At 36.9% G+C, this 18,933-nt stretch overlaps 1 protein-coding gene across 2 annotated transcripts; it reads right to left on the bottom strand.

Annotated features, from left to right (window-relative positions):
- Positions 1 to 246: 246 nt before the first annotated feature.
- Positions 247 to 15,971, bottom strand: Znf382 (zinc finger protein 382). Of its 2 annotated transcripts, none has more exons than XM_077793050.1 (5): positions 15,675 to 15,971; positions 12,951 to 13,022; positions 10,426 to 10,552; positions 9,999 to 10,091; positions 247 to 1,676 (listed from the first exon to the last, which is right to left on the bottom strand). In XM_077793050.1, exons 1-5 carry the CDS (start codon positions 15,705 to 15,707, stop codon positions 247 to 249), a joined length of 1,755 nt encoding a protein of 584 aa, XP_077649176.1. In that variant the 5' UTR covers positions 15,708 to 15,971. The 2 variants fall into 2 exon arrangements, with proteins under 2 accessions (XP_077649176.1, XP_077649177.1); XM_077793051.1 differs by lacking the exon at positions 15,675 to 15,971 and adding an exon at positions 15,279 to 15,293.
- Between the last annotated feature and the right edge of the window lie 2,962 nt (positions 15,972 to 18,933).

Here is an 18,933-nt window from a genome sequence, read left to right as displayed (position 1 = left end):
AATGTTCATAGCAATTTAAAGAGGATGTTTTGGTCCAGTGAATTTAATAAAAATTTAGGATTTTATTTTCAAAGATTTTTGTTTAAATTTCCAACAATATCGTGTGTGTATATGTGTTTTACAGGCTACCAAACAGTAAATACATGGCATATTATCTTAAATTACTAAATATTATTACACTTGCAAGCAACATTAGGTACAGGGTTGCTATGACTTGAAAAGCTTTTATTAAAAAAGTCACATCACTTACTGAATTCTCATAGTTTCTACTTTGTGAGTTTTCTGGTGGACAATGAGGTTTGACTTACAACTGAAGAATTTCCCACATTCTTTACATTCATATGGTTTCTCTCCTGTGTGTGTTTTTTGATGGCGAATGAGGTTTGATTTTCTACTAAAGGCTTTCCCACATTGAGGACATCCATTGGATTTTTCACCCGTATGTATTCTGTGATGAACAGTAAGGATTGCCTTCTGGCGGAAGGACTTCCCACATTCATTACAAATATAGGGTTTCTCCCCTGTATGAATTCTCTGATGGAGAGTGAGGGTAGTCTTTTGGCAAAAGGATTTCCCACATTCGTTACAAATATAGGGTTTCTCTCCTGTGTGAGTTCTCTGATGTACAGTGAGGGTTGTCTTCTGGATAAATGCCTTCCCACACTCATTACATTGATATGGTTTCTCCCCTGTGTGAGTTCTCTGATGATCAATGAGGTATGACTTCTTTCTAAAGGCACTTCCACACTGAGTACACTCATAGGCCTTCTCCCCTGTATGTGTTTTGTGATGTCTAGTGAGGGTTGCCTTCTGGCGGAAGGATTTCCCACAATCAATACAAAGATAGGGTTTCCCCTCTATGTGTGTTTTTTCATGAAGAGTGAGGGCTGTCTTCTGGCGAAAGGCCTTTCCACATTGACTGCAAACATAGGGTTTCTCACCTGTGTGAATTCGTTGATGTTCAATGAGGTATGACTTCCTTCTGAAGCCATTCCCACAGTAAGGACATTGAAAGGGTTTCTCTTCTATTTGAGATCTTTGATGCATAATAAAAACAGACTTTCTGCACAGGAATTTCCCATTCCCATATTTGTTGTATGCAGAGGACTTCTTTTCTATAAGATTATGTGGATGGATACCAAGATCTGACCTTTCTAGGAAGGCAATTCCATCTTTATTGAATTCAAAGGTTCTTTCTCCTCTGTGAGCTTCAGTCTGTGTAAATAACATTCCTTTCATAAGGAAGGATTTGTCACGTTCATTACATTCAAATGGCTGCTCTGGAGTTTGAACCTTCTGATGTTGAGTAACTTCCTGTTTACCATCAACATCCTTTTCTGTTTGTTTATGGAAATTTATTGATGGTTGAATTTTCTCATGCTTAGTATTGAGGACTGATTTCTCCCAACCATTACTCTCACCAAACTTCTCTCTTGCAGGGTTTATATTTCTAATAACTAATTCTGAAATATTTTTCAAAACTTTTCCATCAGGTTTATTATATTCACATAACATTGTTTTTGAAATCATGTGGTTCTTGCCTGGAGTAAGGGTTTTCCCATAAATATTACTTCTTTCCTTAATAAGTTTTTTGTGATTGATAAACACAACTGATCTAGATTGCTTGTCTTGGAATTCTTTGAACTTCACTAAAACATCTTCAGCTTTCTCATCTTCTAGAAAAGAATACAATTAACAACATTGTAAGTCTTTTTATACATACTGTGAATTGCATGTATATATGAACAACTCATATTAAACTATCCGTTTTGTTACTGTGGTCTAAAAAAGGCTAGAATAAATAACCTCTTGGTAGGGAAAACATAAACAAAAACCCTGCTGTGCCACCGAAATGAGGAAAAACTGGCATAAACAAAGAACAATTATATCTTTGGCATGCTGCAATTGTCAGCTGCACGGAGATAGTATAATAAGCACAAACAGAGGTGAACATTAGATAAGAATTGTGAAAGAGTAATTGTTCTTAGATGGGAAAATTACGAGATAATAAAATGAGCCTAGCAGGGGAACCAAATAGTAAGTAATGTAACAAGGAAAATTATTTAGGCAGAGATGAAAACCTACATATTTATTTCTTCATTTCTTATATAAAATATTGTAAAATGCTTCCACTCATTTCTTCCTCATTTCCACTTATTCAATCCATAGCAAATGAACTTTCTCAAACTCATTTCCTAATGTACACAAACACTGATTTACAGTCCTGGCCCTCACTGACCATATGACTATGATTTATTTTCTCTTGAAGTAAAGAATCAAGAAAACATATTCCATGAAGATTTATAAAGTTAACAAGAAGAAAAATTATACTTGCAACATGAATATAATCATTATTGTATTATGACTGTTGCTACCATCAATTTATTCTCCCAGAAATGGTCAGTAATAAAATTCTTCTGACCATCAATTTAACCTCTTCTCTTTTCAATATGTTGAATTACTTTTTTTCAGTTTTAGAGGAAAAGGATTCAAGTTTTCCTCCCAAAGTAGAAACATACATCAGCTTTGTTATTCTCTGTAGGGGTGTGAAGGAATAGATTCGTCAATGAATAAGTAGGGTACTAACTGACCTTAAATATAATTGTTTCTTGGTTACTTGGGATTGAACCCAGAGGTACTTTATCACTGAGCCACATCACTAGCCTGTTTTAATTTTAATTTTGAGACAAGGTCTCACTAATTGCCCAGGATAGCCTTGAACTTGTGATCCTCCTGCATCAGCCTCTCAATTAGCTGGGATTCTAGGTGTGCAGCAGTACATCTGGCTTAACTATATTTTTTCTATAAGTTCTTGACTATATAATAGTATTATTACCTATCATTCACATTTGGGGGAGCAATCCCAAGGGTAGATTCAGCTTACCTATGACACATTTTTATTTATAATAGCACTATACTGGAAAAAAGTTCAAATATCCATCAAAATGTAAACAGATAATAATGTATTTTGTATACACACACAATGGAATTATACCTCAGCAAGAAAAAGGAAACCTATAATATATAATGGCCAACAGGGATGATTCTCATTTTTCATAGTGTAAGATTTATGCAATAAAGTACATATACAGTATAATTCCACTAATGTGTACTTCTTAAACGCGTAAAACTAGGCTATTTGGTAATTGAAGTTAAATTGTCTTCCTCAGAACCTCAAATAGCTCCAACATATGCTACTATCCACTTTTTCCCAAGGCCTTCACATGGTCTTTCTACTTTTCAGTGTCTAATTTGTCTGAAATTGACATAAAAGTAGGGTCTAGACCATCCATTTCAAGAAATCTTTGAAAAACCTGATATTTTAACATGACTATTCCATTTAAATGCTCAATTTGATAATTTTGCTTTCCCAGCCCAAACCACGTGCTTTTATTAGTCAATAATTATATAGTCAATTGACTGAGATATTCTGAGTACACATTGTTATACGAGGTGAGGGAATGTTATTTTCAGCAGATACATCTATAAAGAACTTAACATTAAGTGATTTCTGAATGAATTCACTGCATGGCACCATAAGATAATGAATAAGATAACTATTAAATACCTAGTTTGTTACAAGCTATAGTAAGTAGAGGCAAAATAAAGGACTTTAGCTAGGTATGTTGATCCATTCCTGTAATCCCAGAGACTCAGGAGACTGAAGCAGGAGGATCAGAGTGCTGAGGAGGCCAGCCTGAACCTGTCTCAAAATACAAAATAAAAAGGGCCAGAAATATAGGAGAGCACTTGCCTACCATGTATGAGGCCTTGGGTTCAATCCCCAGCATTAAAGGAAAGAAACTAACAACACTAAAAAGACTCCAATGGAGAGTGACTATGATAAAAGGTGAATATTGATATATTTTGAAGCTCTGTTAAAGACTGTTATAACTTTTTGTTTGAACTGGAGATTTAACCCCAGGGGCACTTAACCACTGAGTTTCAAACCAGACACTTTTTAAAACGTTATTTTCGGGCTGGGGATGTGGCTCAAGAGGTAGCGCGCTCGCCTGGCATGTGCGTGGCACTGGGTTTGATCCTCAAAACCATATAAAAAAATAAAGATATTGTGTCCACCTAAAAATAAAAAATAAATATTAAAAAATAAATAAATAAAACATTATTTTCATTTTAATACAGAGTCTCACTAAATTACTGAGGCTGGTCTGAAACTTGCAATCCTCCTGCCTCTGCCTCCCAAATCTCTGGGATTACAAGTGTATACCATCACTCCAAGGAAAGGCCAGAAGATTGTTATAAGTTTTGATATTATGTGGACTGGGGTTGTGACTCAGTGGTATAACACTTGCCTAGCATATGTGAGGCACTGAGTTTGATTCTCAGAATCACATATAACTAAATGAATAAAATAAAGGTTCATCAACATCTAAAAGAATTTTGATACTATGTCCCTCTTTATTGCTATAATATTCCATGTACTGAAATTTGCTGTCTGATACATAGTCACTACATTTTCTTTTACTAAGCATTTATATGTATAGCAGAGTCTGACTCCATTTTTGATGCCTTACTGCTGCTACCTTTCTAGACTTGTCTTTATTTCTCTCTTTTTTGGGGCAATATTAGGAACTGAACAGCAGGGCTTTGCACATGCTAGTCAAGCACTCTACCACTGAGCTATATCTCCAAACTTTTTCATTTTTTAAATTTTGAGATACGGTTGTACTAAGTTGCCAAGGCTGGCCTTAATCTTTTTTTTTTTTAATATTTATTTATTTTAGTTTTCGGCGGACACAACATCTTTGTTTGTATGTGGTGCTGAGGATAGAACCCAGGCTGCACGCATGCAAGGTGAGCAAGCTACCGATTGAGCCACATCCCAGCCCTGGCCTTAATCTTATGACTCAAGGTTCCTGAGTTGCTGAGATTATGGGAATGTGCCACCCAACTCTAGCCTTTTATTTATTTATTTTTAAATTTTGAGACAGGTTCTCACTAAACTGCCAAGAATGTCCTAAAACTTGTGATCCTTCTGCCCTAGCCTCTTGAGTAGCTGGGATTACAGGTCTGCACCACATGCCCGACTATCTTTCCCCCTTTTTTTAAACCATCCTACTTTACACAGGTAAGTCAATATAAAACACTCATACTCTGTGATTAAGGTGTGTGCCACTGTGTCCAGAGACAATGAGGTAACTTATGATGGTGTTTTAACATCTTAGTCTGCAAATTCTATCACCTCTATTTATTTAGGGTTGTTCCCTCTCTCAAAATATTTATTATATTGTATACTCACCCTTCTTGTGATAATAGGAGATGATACAAAGCCCATATGATGAGAAGAATGACTTAGGCATTGTGATATAGTTAGGCTACTACCCAAGAATCACTTGAACACAGTATTGAGATACTGATATTATGACAGTTGATCTGACAACAAAGAGGCAACTAAGTGATTAGTGAGTTGCTGGACAAAGGGATGATGTACATCCCAGGTGGGACAGAATGAGACACTATGAGATTTCATCATGCTACTCAGAGCAGTGTGCATATTAAAACTCATGGATTACTTATTTCTGGAATTTTCCATTTAATAGTTTTTGGACTGTAGATGACCTGTAAGTAACTGAAACCTTGGTTAAGGCATATTACTATATTAAACAGTAATAACAACAACAATAAAACCTAACACAACCATAAATATGAAAAGTCAATATATGAAAATTGTGTTTATATAAATCAGCAACAAACTAGAAGAAGTAAATTTAAAAATCCTGCCTTGGGCTAGGAGTATAGCTCAGTGGTGCATGTAAAAGGCCCTAGAATTCAGTCGTCAGAGAACACAAAAAATCCTACTATTTACAATATCATAAAAAATATTAAAAATATAAACTTAATTAATAAAGTACAATAATAAAAATAATAAAACACTCCTTATAGGAATTTGGAAAGCTACTAAAATGGAAAGCTAAAGTATGGTTACAAACCAGAAGACTCAATAGTGCTAAGATATTAGTTCTCTCAAATCCTGGGACATTTACTTAAAGAAATAAAGAAGTTGATTGTAATATGTATTTGAGAAGAAAATGACCTAGAACGCCAAAACAATTTAAAAGGGAATAAACTTGGAGGACTTAAATTAACTGTCCTCAAGACTCATTATAAAATCACAGTAATCACAGAACAGGTAGTATTGGAAATATGACTTAAATATATCAAAGGAAATAATACAGAGTTAAAAAATGGAGTTAAAAAATCAAATAATTTTCTATATGATCACCAGAACAATTTGATTCAATTTAACAAATAGTGATGGAACTAATTGAGATCCATATGGAGGAAAATACCCTTGAGGACTTACCTCATATCATAAGTGAAATTTAACATGAGATAGATCATAAAATTAATCAAAAAACAAAAATATACACAATATTCTCAGAAGAAAATATAGGGAACTACCATAATAACTTGGACAGATATTTGTGAGATCAAAGAACTAATTATAAAAGAAAAAAATGGCTAAACTGGACTTCCTCAAAATTAAATACTTCTGTTCATAAAGATACCTTAAAAATGAATAGGTACACCCTGGGCCAAGCCACTATCTTCCCTTGCCTGGATCAATGCATTGACTGGCCTCCTACCTGACCTTCCTAGATCTATATCTATCTTCCTCTCAGTCAATTCTCAACCATGCCACTTTCAGCTACTATACTACACCAAGGAACACAATTTTAATAAATTCCAACTGAAGTTGAGCTGGGCACATTTGTTCAGGTCCATAATCCCAGCTATACAGGATGACTGCAAGTTTGAGTTCAGTCTTGTCAACTTAGTGAGGAGACCCTGTCTCAAAAAAAAAAAAAAAATTGTTTTTAAAGGGTTGGGGATGTAGTTCAGTGGTAAATTGTCCTTGAGTTTAATTCCCAGTATTGTAAAAAACAGACAAACAAACTGATATTAGATCATGAATGACTTGTGGAAAACCTTCCAATGGCTCCCACTTTAGCATAATAAAAGTCAAAACCCTCACAGCACCCTCCAAGGACACAGGTGCCTCAGGCCTCTTAACCTTCAGGCCTCTTCTCTCTTTTCTCCCCTTCCCCCCGCCATTCACTCTGCTCCAGTCACAGATGACAAACAGAATTACCCTCAGTGCTTTTCACCTACTGTTCTGCATAAAAGGGACCTGCATTAAAGGTCCCTTCCTAAACTCAGCTAGGTCCACTTCCTCTCTTCCCTTAGGTCTTCACTCATATTTTCTTTTTTAAAAAGTAACTCCCTGCCTTGTAAAAAAAATTTCACAACCTCCTCACCACATTCTCTTCCTCTGCCTCACTTTTCCCTCCTTTCCACTTTTCACATTACATACCATACTATTCTACGTCTACCTCTTTATGGTGTTTCTGGCATGGCTCCCCCAGCAGAATAAGTGCTTTATGAGGCAAGAAAATTCAGCTGCACCCACAGTGCCTTGAACAGTGACTATCACACAGTACAACACTGGTAAAATAAGTAAGATTATAAATTATCAGCTAATATAATATTTTTCTCTTTTTCTTCTTTGGGATCCTGGGTAGATTAAAATGCTAAATACTTAAGAAAATGAATAGGCACACTAAAGAATAGAGGAAATATTTGCAATGTGTACATTGAACAAAAGATTCCTATCTAAAATATGTAAAAAATTCCTATTACTCAATGAAAAATATATACTACCCAATAAAAAAATCAACACTTGAGTGAACACCTGTAACATAAAAAGCACTTAAAAATTTTTTCAACATATAATTTATAAGAGAAATCTAAGTTAAATTGGAAAGATATACTATCAGGAAGTAATGTAGAAGATAATGTGGGATAAAGTTCTTATACATTGCTGGCAAAAGTCTAAGATGGCACAGTAACTTTAAAAAACTGGCAATTAACATATACCTGATTTATGAATCAACAGATCACTGTTAGGTGTTTACTGAGGAGAAATAAACACCTATGTCCACAAAAAGATTTTTATAAGAATGTTTACAGCAGCTTTATTCATAATGTATCCAAACTAGAAAGACCCCAAATGTCTATTAATAGAACATAGAGAAACAAACTGGTATATTTGTACAATTGAATACTATCCCACAATTAAAGTAAGAAACTATGCAAACAAGTGTAAATTTCTCAGACATTGAGCCCATATGACAAAGGTCTATAAAAGTCAAAACGAATCTCTGCTGGTGGAAATCACAACTGTGATTATCCTGGGGAGGGACTGATCTGGAAGAGACATGACAGAACTTAATGGGATGTGAGAATATGGGTTGCTACTTTTGCACAACTCCAAGAAAAGGTCACTTTGTATGAAATACCTACAAATCTTGGAATGGATTCTTGGTAAGTTAACAGTGAGCCAATATTTCTATAAACAGAAGGCAAACAAGAAATCATTATATGAGAAATGATATTGAAAACTAAAATTTAGATTTTTAGAGGTATGACAGTCAGCCACATATGGACACTTCACAGATCTCAGGTCTTTTTTTTTTTAGCTGTAGATGGACATATGCCTTTATTTATTTTTATGTGGTGCTAAGGATTGAACCCAGTGCCTCACATGTGCTAGGCAAGCACTCTACCATTGAGCCACAACCCCAGCCCAGATCTCAGGTCTTTAGAAATAGATCCCTAATTAGATGGTTATCATAAAAAAATTGATCTGGGCATAGCGGTATACACCTGTAATCTTAGCTACATGGGAGTCTGACATGGCAGGATTCTAAGTTTGAGGCCAGCCTGGGCAAATTAGCAAGACACTATCTCAAAAAAAAAAAAAAAAAAAAAAAAGAAGGTGAGGGGGCAGGCATACAGGTATATGCCTATAATCCCAGCAGTTTGAGGCCAGCCTTGGCAAATTAGTGAGACCCTGTCTCAAAATAAAAATATAAATAAAAAGGGTTGGAGATGGAAGTAACTTAGTGGTGGACCACCCTGGGTTCAATCCCCAGTGTGGCAAAAAAATAAATAAACAAACCCAGTAAAATAATGTGAATCAATATATAAAAATGGCTGGGAATGAAACTTAGTGGTAGAGTACCTCTGGGTTTAATTCCTAGTAAAACACACACACACACACACCCCTAGAAAATAAGTGTTGGTGAAAATGTGAAGAAATAGGAACCCTTGCCCACTATGGTAGGAATGTAAAATGATGCAGCTGATATGGAAAACAGAATGGTAACACCTCAAAAATTAAGCATAGAGTCTTGACAGGATCCAGGAATTCTATTTTTGGGAACATACTCAAAAGAATTAAAACCAGAGACTCACGATGATACATATGCTTATACATAGCAGCATTATTCATAATAGCAACCCAACTCATTCATGAATGAGTGAATAAGCAAAACATAGTATATGTATATGTAAACAATGGAATTTTTTAATGTTTATTTTTTAATTGTAGTTGAACACAATACCTTTATTTAATTTATTTATTTTTATGTAGTGCTGAGGATTGAACTCAGAGCCTTCCATCTGCCAAGCAAGTGATCTACCACTGAGCCACAATCCCAGCCCAACAGTGGAATATTAATCAGCCTTAAAAAGGAAGGAAATCCTGAGACATGTTACAACATGGAAGAGCTTTGAGGACATTAAGTAAAATAAGCCAGTCACAAAAAAGGAAAAATGCTAAATTATTCTACTTATAAGAGGCACCCACAGTAGTCGAATTCACAGAGTCAGAAAGAAGAATGGTGGTGGCTAGGGGCTAGGAGTTCTAGTAATGGGAAGTTATTGTTTAAAGGGTACTGAGTTTCAGTTTTTCAAGATGTAGAGTTCTGGAAATGGATGGTAGTTATGACTGCATAAAAATGTGAATGTACTTAACACTGCTGAAGTATATGCTTAGAAATATTTAAGATGATAAATTTTCTGCTATGTATATTTTACCACAATTTTTAAAAGTAGGTCCCTAAAAACATGCAAAGTTGGTATCAACTACCTGAGTTTTGATGTCCACTGGACTTTTGGCTGTATAGACTCACCTAGGTAGCTCTGACTTGCAAAAATTCTCTCTGACCATAGTTCTTCTCCTTGTTCCAACTTGCGGATCATATCAGGCTTATTTATGTGAAATCCTGAAAATGAAAAAGGAGACGTGGTCTAAACTGGACTCCAAAATATTGAAGGAAAAGAAAGATATAGCATCAAGGTGGCAGATGAAGGACATGCTAACATCTTATTAAGTTAATATCTTGCACTCAGTAAGATTTCTGCTAACAAAAAGAAATTTATCATTTTTGATACCTGCAATCAAAATTCTTTATATTTCAGGATGTTTTTCCTGTGGTGCTTGGATCCAACCCAGGGTCTTCTGCATCTAAGTATGGGCTTTTCCATTCATCCCCACCTGTTTTAGGAATTCTTGAAAGGAAGTATATGATATTGAAAGATTCAAGGAGGGTCCCTTACCCACAGAAATGAAGTGGCAGTAGTTTTCCAACATCACATCCCTGTAGAGGGCCTTCTGAGCAGGATCCAGTTGCTGCCATTCCTCCTGGGTGAAGTCCACAGTCACATCCTTGAATGACACTGATCCCTGTAAGGGCATACTCTAGTTCATCCTGAAGTGATCGGAAATGGGTGAGAACTAGATATTGGAAACCTAGTTCTAAAAATGTTCAGTGATCAGACAGTTTTTAAAATTATTTTATATTATAAAAATTTCTCTCTGAAGATATATTTATCAATATTATTGTCTCATGCTAATATGTATATATATTACATATGTGTACATATCTATATACATGTATGTATGCATGTATGTATGTATCTATATAGAGTGATGACATTATTTGACCTGAATGTGACTGGCTATCTGATGGATCAAAATGAATACAATCCTGATTCTGCTCATGAGAAAGTACAGGCTAAGAGAGAGGCATACATGCACTCAATAGGTATTACATATGCAATGACAGAAATACATACAAGGGAAAGTGTCATAAAGCAAAGAAAATTTTCATTTTGTACTCTGAAGCTTCACTGAGGACATAAAAGTTTTGTACTCACAATAAATTTGTTTTGTAGGAATACAGGGCATCTGCTTTTAAAAATTCATGGGGAGAAGAAAACCAGTTAGTAAATTCAGGAAATAGCAAAAGGTATAGTATGTTAGGAAACAATTTTTGAGCTCTGAAAAGGAAAAGATATGGAAGAAGGTAGGAGTTTTATTATGGAATAATACTGAACTTTTTTTCCTTTATAGCAGTGGTCTTAAAAATGTAGTGAATACATTCCCAAAATATTCATGGTTACATATAAAATAACAAATAGGCATTAATGGCAATCCATATTGTTAATAACTGCTCTCAAATATATACTGTTAATATTTTCTTCTCTTCCAGTATAATGTCTTATACATTCCCCATTTTGAGTCTCTGCTTTAAGGAGTATAAAGAACATGAAAAACATAAGTAAATACACGTTATATGATAAAATTTTTACTTTTGAGGCAACACTTTCAATGACTGGCAAAGATGCTTATGGTGTGTTAAGTAGGAAAGACAAGAAACCACTTAGAAATGCCTCATAGGTTAAGATCATAGTAATGAACTGAGAGAAGATAGGTGGTTACTAGATGATGAAAATCAACAGAATTGGTCACAAATTGGCTTTAGAGTGGAAAAAAGAAAGGCAGGACTATCAGATTATCTGAATAGGCAAGTGTGTAGGTGCTAGGACTAGTAAATAGAAATGGGAAAAAGAGAGAATAGGCTAAGCAAAAGGAGGTTATAAGGTAACCTTAGAAAGATACTTAAAGTGAAGTAACATATAGGGGGTGATAACTATTGGATGTTGAATATATGGTTCAGACACTTAAGAGGTCAAAGTGAGACCCACTGAAATCATGAATGTGTAGCCTTCACAGTGAATCTGACGTGTACAGAGGAAAAGGCTGTAAAGAGAAGAAAACCAATTAGCACCTGGGGAAAACCAGTATTTTAAAGGTTGGTAGATGAGGAATTTTCTGTAAGAAAAAGAAAAATAGGACAGAGAACCACTTTTGATTTAAGTGTAGATATTTCAGGAGTGGACTAGCATATGCATTTCCTTCCCTGTACAAACATAAAAAATGAGAAGAAACTAAAAAGAATAAGTCAATAACAGCACTGGAATACTGGAAAGATTTTTCACTGGCAGGCCACAATTTGTAGAAACTGTTGGCAGACATGAGTAAAATAGGAAGACAGGAGAAGAGGAATACAAAACCTGAGTTTTCACTGAGGTTGTGGCTCAGTGGTAGAGTACTTTCCTAGCATGTGTGAGGTACTGGGTTCAATCCTCAGCACCATATAAATAAGTAAAATAAAGTTTTAAAAAAACCCTCAGTTTTCTATACAAATTCATATCAAATCTCCATACTGAAAAACCTCACAAAACACAACATCCTTCCACAAAGTAATAATATGAACTACCCATTCTACCTCCCACCATATCATTGCAAAAATCTTGATTAGTGGAGATAAGCAATGTTTTTCTGTCTGCTCCTTGACTAGTTACAACTTGAGTGTAGAAGTAGGGTCAAGAGAAGGTAGATTCATTCCAAGTAATATATTTCCGTTAAATCAAGACAATAGCTTTCTGTTACAGCAGTATGTTAGTGAGAAGACTGAGAAAGGAGATGATGAATGATATATCCAATCACAGTTGGGGAAGGCTTCGGTTTATCTGGCTGGAAGGGAGAATTTGGAAACAGGGTTGCAAATAGGATAAGGTGGGTGAAACACTGAGGGTGCAAAATTTAGGAAGGCATAGCACTAACAGTATGCCTTAAAAATCGTACCTCACGCCATTTGCTTGCCTCACCCTAATCTGGGTCCTGACTGAAGACATTTCATGAAAGCAAATCTCAACATCCAGGAAGTTTAAGTAACATTGCTAAATAAATGTTCATATTCCCTGGGGAAAAGAAAAGAGAGGAAATATCATCTCACCTTAGACATAGCTTTGAGATTTGTAGGAGATGAAATTTCTCTTTGAACTCTTCTTTTGGTAAGGAAAGAGTCCTATTGAGGCAAAAATAGAGGTATATAAGGAGCCATGTGAGTACATACTTGACTTAGATCTTCCAGAATAACTAGGTAAAGCTATATTAATTTTCACAGTTTCATCACTTGCCCACTGCATACACTTCAGAAATACAGGCTAGAGGTTAGTGGGAACATGGGACAAATTCAGCTTTTCCCCAATTCTAGAACCCTAGTCTCTTGCTGAAGAAGAATGGATTCTAGGAACCTGTAAAGCCTGTTAAGCTTGGAAAGGGAACATTGTTTTACACCCTGTGACTCTACCTCCCATCTCCCATGGAGCACAGGTTTGTATGTTTCCAAATTGTTTTTCATGGACTGCCCATTTACACTGTTACCAACAGTGCATGAGACTATCTTCCCATGCCCTGACAAACAAGTTCAGAACTTTTAAATCTTTGCCTATTGGTAGTTCTAAAGTATACACTTACTATGATGAAAATAAGCTTATTTTAATAAGTTAAAAGCCATTCCTTATTTCTTTCTTAATGCATTTCTTTATGTTTATTTTATTTACTTATTTATCACGGGTGTTTAGGTTTTATTGTTTTTGTTTTTTGTGGTGCTGGGGATTGAACATAGAGCTTTATGCATGCTAGGCAAGTGCTCTACCACTGAGCTGTACCCCCAGCCTGTATCTTCTGTGTTTTTTCTTTTTCTCTAATTTAGGAAATTAACCCTTTACCTATTTTAAGTTGCAAAAAATTTTCTTGGTTTGTCATGTGACTATTAGTGTCTTTGCCTTTTGAATATTTTTTTTCTCCTATAAGCTTTATTTATTAGGAGCTGGGGATATAGCTCAGTTGGTAGAATGCTTGCCTTGCATGCACAAGGCCCTGGGTTCAATCCCTAGCACCCCCCCAAAAAAAAAGAAATCCACTTTTATTATCTGTACACGTGGAAAAATAAGATTATGTACCCCATTTGAATCAAATATATGATATGTCAAGATCATTGTAATATTTTGAGCAACTAATAAAAAAGTTTTATTTAGCAATACCACATACTATATAATCTAAATAATTTCAACTGATGGTAAATGTGATCTTTATCACACATTCAGTTTCCCTAGGTGACTAAGTCTGAACATTCTGTTTTTCTACTCAACTTTTTATTGCTTTACCTGAAGCACATTACTTAAGAAGCAAGGTTGCTGAAATTAAGTATTCTGTTGTAGTACATGTATGGGAAATAGAAAAGTAACTGTTTAAGCACACTTTGTACTCTGTAGGGTTCCAGACAGAAGGAATATTATTTTGCTAAGAAAAGTTTGAAATGTTGACTACTGCAGTGAATATTTTAGTTACCAAAATAATTATTTTATCTGGGCACAGTGGGGCACACCTGTAATCCCAGCCACTTGGGGACTGAGTCAGGAGGATTGCAAGTTTGAGGCCAGCCTGGGCAAGACCCCAAATAAAAAATAAAAAGGCTGGGGAGATAGCTTAGTGGTAGAGTAACCACGGATTCATCCTCAGTAAAAACAGAAGGAAAAAAATTCAATTATTTTAAGTACTAAAATGAGACTGGCCTTGTAATTAGAAGTGTTATCAAAGACTCTTAGAATGCGTGAAGACGCTATCAGCCTTGATTGAATCCATGAGCAGGATAATTCACTAATATATGTATTAAAAGTGGCAGTTATGGGTAAAAATTATTTTTTCCTGCATGCTCTCCATGAAACACTGTTCAACACATTGATTTTGGTTATTATGGTGCTCACAGGACACGAATCTAACCTCCTGGGAATTATGAAAATCTTACTATTGCTTTTTACTACTTGTACTTCTATTGTATTTGCAAAATTGCTATTTAGTTAAAATTCTGGAGGTAGGCTTCATGGCTACTATTCAGATAATCAACTATAACACAACCAACTAGATGTGCTCTTACAGAATTCTTCAATCATTTAATATTTAGGTTACCATAGTCACAAAACCATCAGAAATAAACGGTAGGTCATACCCACATAGTGATCTTCAATTAAAGATTCTTCCGAAAACCACCAACCCATAGCCCCCCACATGTCATTCATAGCCACATAAAGCACACTATGCAATTCCAGGTAAAGTCACAATCACATTCACAAATCACTTTCAACTCTCCACATGCAGTCTCGAATACTACTCACACCTAATCTAAAACTACACACACGCAGGGGAAACCTCATGCAGCCACTCAGCTAAGTCTACCTTTCACACAATCGGAGGGTATATCCCAAAGAGTGGCACGCACCCAAAAGGCAGCAGGTTGTGTACAGGGGAACACCCCCAAACATATATACACACTCGCAGCACCCGCTATGCGCAGGGACACGATTTGCGCGACAGAATTCCTCTGGGTTGTCAAACAGGCAAAATCCCTCTTCGCAGGGCTAGCTCCAGGTCACTTGACGGTCATCCTCAGGGTCACGCCCACGAACCACGCCCGAGGCCCTGCTCTTACAGATGTGAGCGTTCGAATACTGCGGTCCTGGTTCCCTCCCCTAAACTGCTAGGCTGGGATCGGACTCCGGGTTTCCTCCCGGATCTCCCCTCCCCGATCTCGCCTCTCCCTTAGCCTGCTCTCCCGGCAGGACTTCAAAGCTCCTTCCTCAGCCTCCTCCGAACCCCTAAGACCCACCAGCCTCACCCCCGGCCGAGCCTGTTGTCTGCGCCTGCGCATTCGCGCCGCGCCGTGGGTTTGCGCTCCCAGGAGTCTCCGGGGCGGCCCGTTAGTTGCTGCGCGGTCCTGGTTCCCCTCGCTGCGCGGTTTTATCAACCTCTGCTCGGCTCTGGCGTAGATAGGTTTACCCCAAGTCCCCAGGTCTGCCAATGAAATGCGACCCCTGCTTCATTTTCTTCTGGACTTGAGGTCATTATTTTCTGTGTGGTGAGTTGCGGTGACCTGGGTCCGGATGCGAGAGGAATTCGCAGCCGGAGGCTCCGAGTTCCCGGGATGTGGGTGGGGAGCGTGGAGGCCGAAGCCGGAGCCAAAGCTGCTGTGGCGAGTGTTTGTGGTCGTGGTCATGTGTGCGCGGTGCGGAGGGGCCAGACTGCCGATTGGGCTCGCGGGACCGAGTGGGGGCGGGGCCGCACGTGTGACCCAGTTAGCGGCGATTGTGAGGTATGTCATTCCGTGACCCTAGTGACTCTGTGCCTGGCTGTTGTGACCGACCAGAGACGGTGATCAAAACTGACCTGTAGTTTTGTTTTCAACTTTTAGGAAACTAGAGATTCATTTGGCAGTTCAAGACCTGCGGATGTGAACCAGGTCCCCAGGCGACTGGAAGACTCCAGGGTATGGCCTCTGTTGCTTTCATACAGAAAGAGTGCATTCCGTACCATTGTTCAGGGCTTAATACACTGTAGGCATGCAGTGGAGCCCACCCAAATTCCAATGGGATTTCTTTTACTGTCATTTCACTTTATAGCCACACTGCGGAGCATGCGGTCAAATGGTTACCAAAGGGAAGGTTGGATATTTGAAACCTAGAATTTAAAAAAGGAGCCTTGTGTTGGTACGGAGAGTTTAGAACTGGAGTTGTCCCCAGTGCAGAGTCCTGGGAAGACAAGATGTTGAGGTTCCAAAACTACAATTCGTTCCCCCTGGTAATCCCTTTTTAGAAGCTTTGTGGGGGCAATTTGCATAGCCACAGCTTTTTCATAGCTCTGTCTACAGAAAACAGCTGTGAACGCAGAAACAGATTCCAGTCCCAGACTTCAGAGAACCGAGTCACCTCCCCTCTTCATACTGGTTATTGAACCTAGGGTTGCTCTACTGCTGAGCTACATCCCCATCCCCAGCCCTAGGTTTTTTGTTTGTTTGTTTGTTTTTTTGTTATTTTGAAACAGGTTCTCACAAAGTTGTCCAGGTTGCCTGGAATTTGTGATCCTCCTGCCTCAGCCTCCAGAGCCCTTGGAATTACACGGATGCACAACTGGGCCTGACTTCACAGGAAAAATCTTAATATGTCATTATATTGGTGAAATACGGTAAAAGAATATACAAGACTTGGTGGGCTTATTATTTCAGTCATTTGGTTTTAGTACTGTTCCCTGTCATTTTGTTAGCCTGTTTCCTTAGTTTTTGTAATAACTAGACGAGCTTTCCTTCCCAACTTTTCAGAAAAATGCTTTAAATATATGTAGGTTTTATTGTGTGTCCCTGATGATAGAATTAATGCAGTCTTGTTGGAAAAAACTCAATAACCTAAGTTGATTTATAAAACTAAAAATATGTAAGTACTAGCCAGTCAATGGTGCACTCCTGTAATCCCAGCAACTCTGAAAGATGAGGCAGAAAGATCTCAAGTTCCAGACCAGTCTCAGAAATTTAGTGAGACCCTGTCTCAAATTAAAAATAAATTAGGGCTAGGGATATAACTCAGTGGTAGAGTGCCCCTGGGTTCAATCTCTTGCACCACACACAGGATACATAAGTAACTATAGTGTTAGCATCTAGAAGCCTTTATTATTGATATTGTGGTATATATTCTTCCAGATTTTTTTCTTTTAGTGTATGTTTAAATGTTTGTTTGTTTTTTAGAAAATTTACATGAATTAGTTATTTAATGACAAAAGACTTCTCTACTTCTCAGATTGGAAAGAATTCATCCCAGTCACTGGTTTTGCTATCTTCCCTGCATGTAAGGAGAAAAAGGAAGTGCCAGTGATACTTAACTGATTTCATAACCCTTCTGAGTACCTATTGGAATTTACTCATAATTATCAGGAAAACAGAATAGGTAGTTAGCTAAGTAAGGCAGCTATTGAGAATTATATTTATTATTAGTAGTAGCAGTATTTTTAACAGATTTAAGTAACCTTTCATAAAACAGCACTATTCTCTCAAGCCCAGTTGTCTTGGGAGACCTCATTATATAAATCACATGGTCAAGGGTAAGTTTATAATATATGATAACAGAATTAGATGTTAGTAGTTATAAATGTGCATAAAAGTATGATGGACAGTGAACAAAATTGATCTTTTAATTATGTTTGTTATCTAATTAGATTATTTGACCTATGTTTGTTTATGAGCAGAATTCTCTTTTTCTTCCTTGTCTTTCTGAAAAATCATTGTGGATAATGTTAATAAAGGCTACGCTTGCAGGCTATGCCCTATATTAGCTTTATAAGGAAGAGCAGACCTAAGAAGCTGAAATTTTCTGTCCCAAAATGGTAAGGACATAAGGAAATTTTCTTTAGTAGTAATGGATTACATGATGTGAAATAGTCTATCATCAATAAAAATATATAATATTTATTAGGTGTTTTTTAGGTACATCATAAAAGTAATTTGTTATTGTTATTTTTCTTTTTTTCCTCCTCACATAATCTTGACAACTCTTTGAGTACTAGGTACTATTACTTTTCTCATTTTATTGACGAAGCATTCTTGGTAATGCAAATAATATACTTGCTAAGGCACAGAATTAGTAATGTTCGGAGTTAATCAAGATTAACATACTGAGAGGCTGGGGTTGTGGCTTAGTGATGGAGTGCTTGCCTAGCATGTGTGAGGCACTGGGTTCGATTCTCAGCACCACATATAAATAAATAAAATAAAGGTCTGTCAACAACAAAAATATATTTTAAAAAAAGATTAACATACTGAAAGCTTAATCACGTTACTATTTTTATTTGATGCTTCTGGTTTCAGAGATCTCAGTCCACAGACTACTGGCTCCATTTCTTCAAGGCTTGAGGTGAGGCAGAACATCATGGGAGAAGGGTTGGTGGAGGAAAGCAGCTGGGAACATGGCACCAGGAAGCAGAGAGAGCTTAACTACATATATTATTATTATTTTCGAATGTACATAACCTCCCAATAATTTTTTAAAATATTTTTTTTAGTTGTAGATGGATACGATACCTTTATTTTTATTTATTTATTTTTATGTGGTACT

Source organism: Urocitellus parryii, chromosome 15, assembly GCF_045843805.1.
Source record: "Urocitellus parryii isolate mUroPar1 chromosome 15, mUroPar1.hap1, whole genome shotgun sequence".
NCBI classification, from domain to species: domain Eukaryota; kingdom Metazoa; phylum Chordata; class Mammalia; order Rodentia; family Sciuridae; genus Urocitellus; species Urocitellus parryii.
Note: the sequence above shows the minus strand (reverse complement) of the source record. Positions and strands in the feature narration are given on the sequence as shown.

Coding starts and splice junctions, on each gene's coding strand:
- Znf382 (XM_077793050.1), bottom strand. CDS start 15,707: ATGCGCAGGCGCAGACAACAGGCTCGGCCGGGG. Junction 13,023..15,674: donor GACAACAGGCTCGGCCGGGG/GTGAGGCTGGTG, acceptor TTGCCTCAATAG/GACTCTTTCCTTACCAAAAG. Junction 10,092..10,425: donor CTGCCACTTCATTTCTGTGG/GTAAGGGACCCT, acceptor TTTCATTTTCAG/GATTTCACATAAATAAGCCT.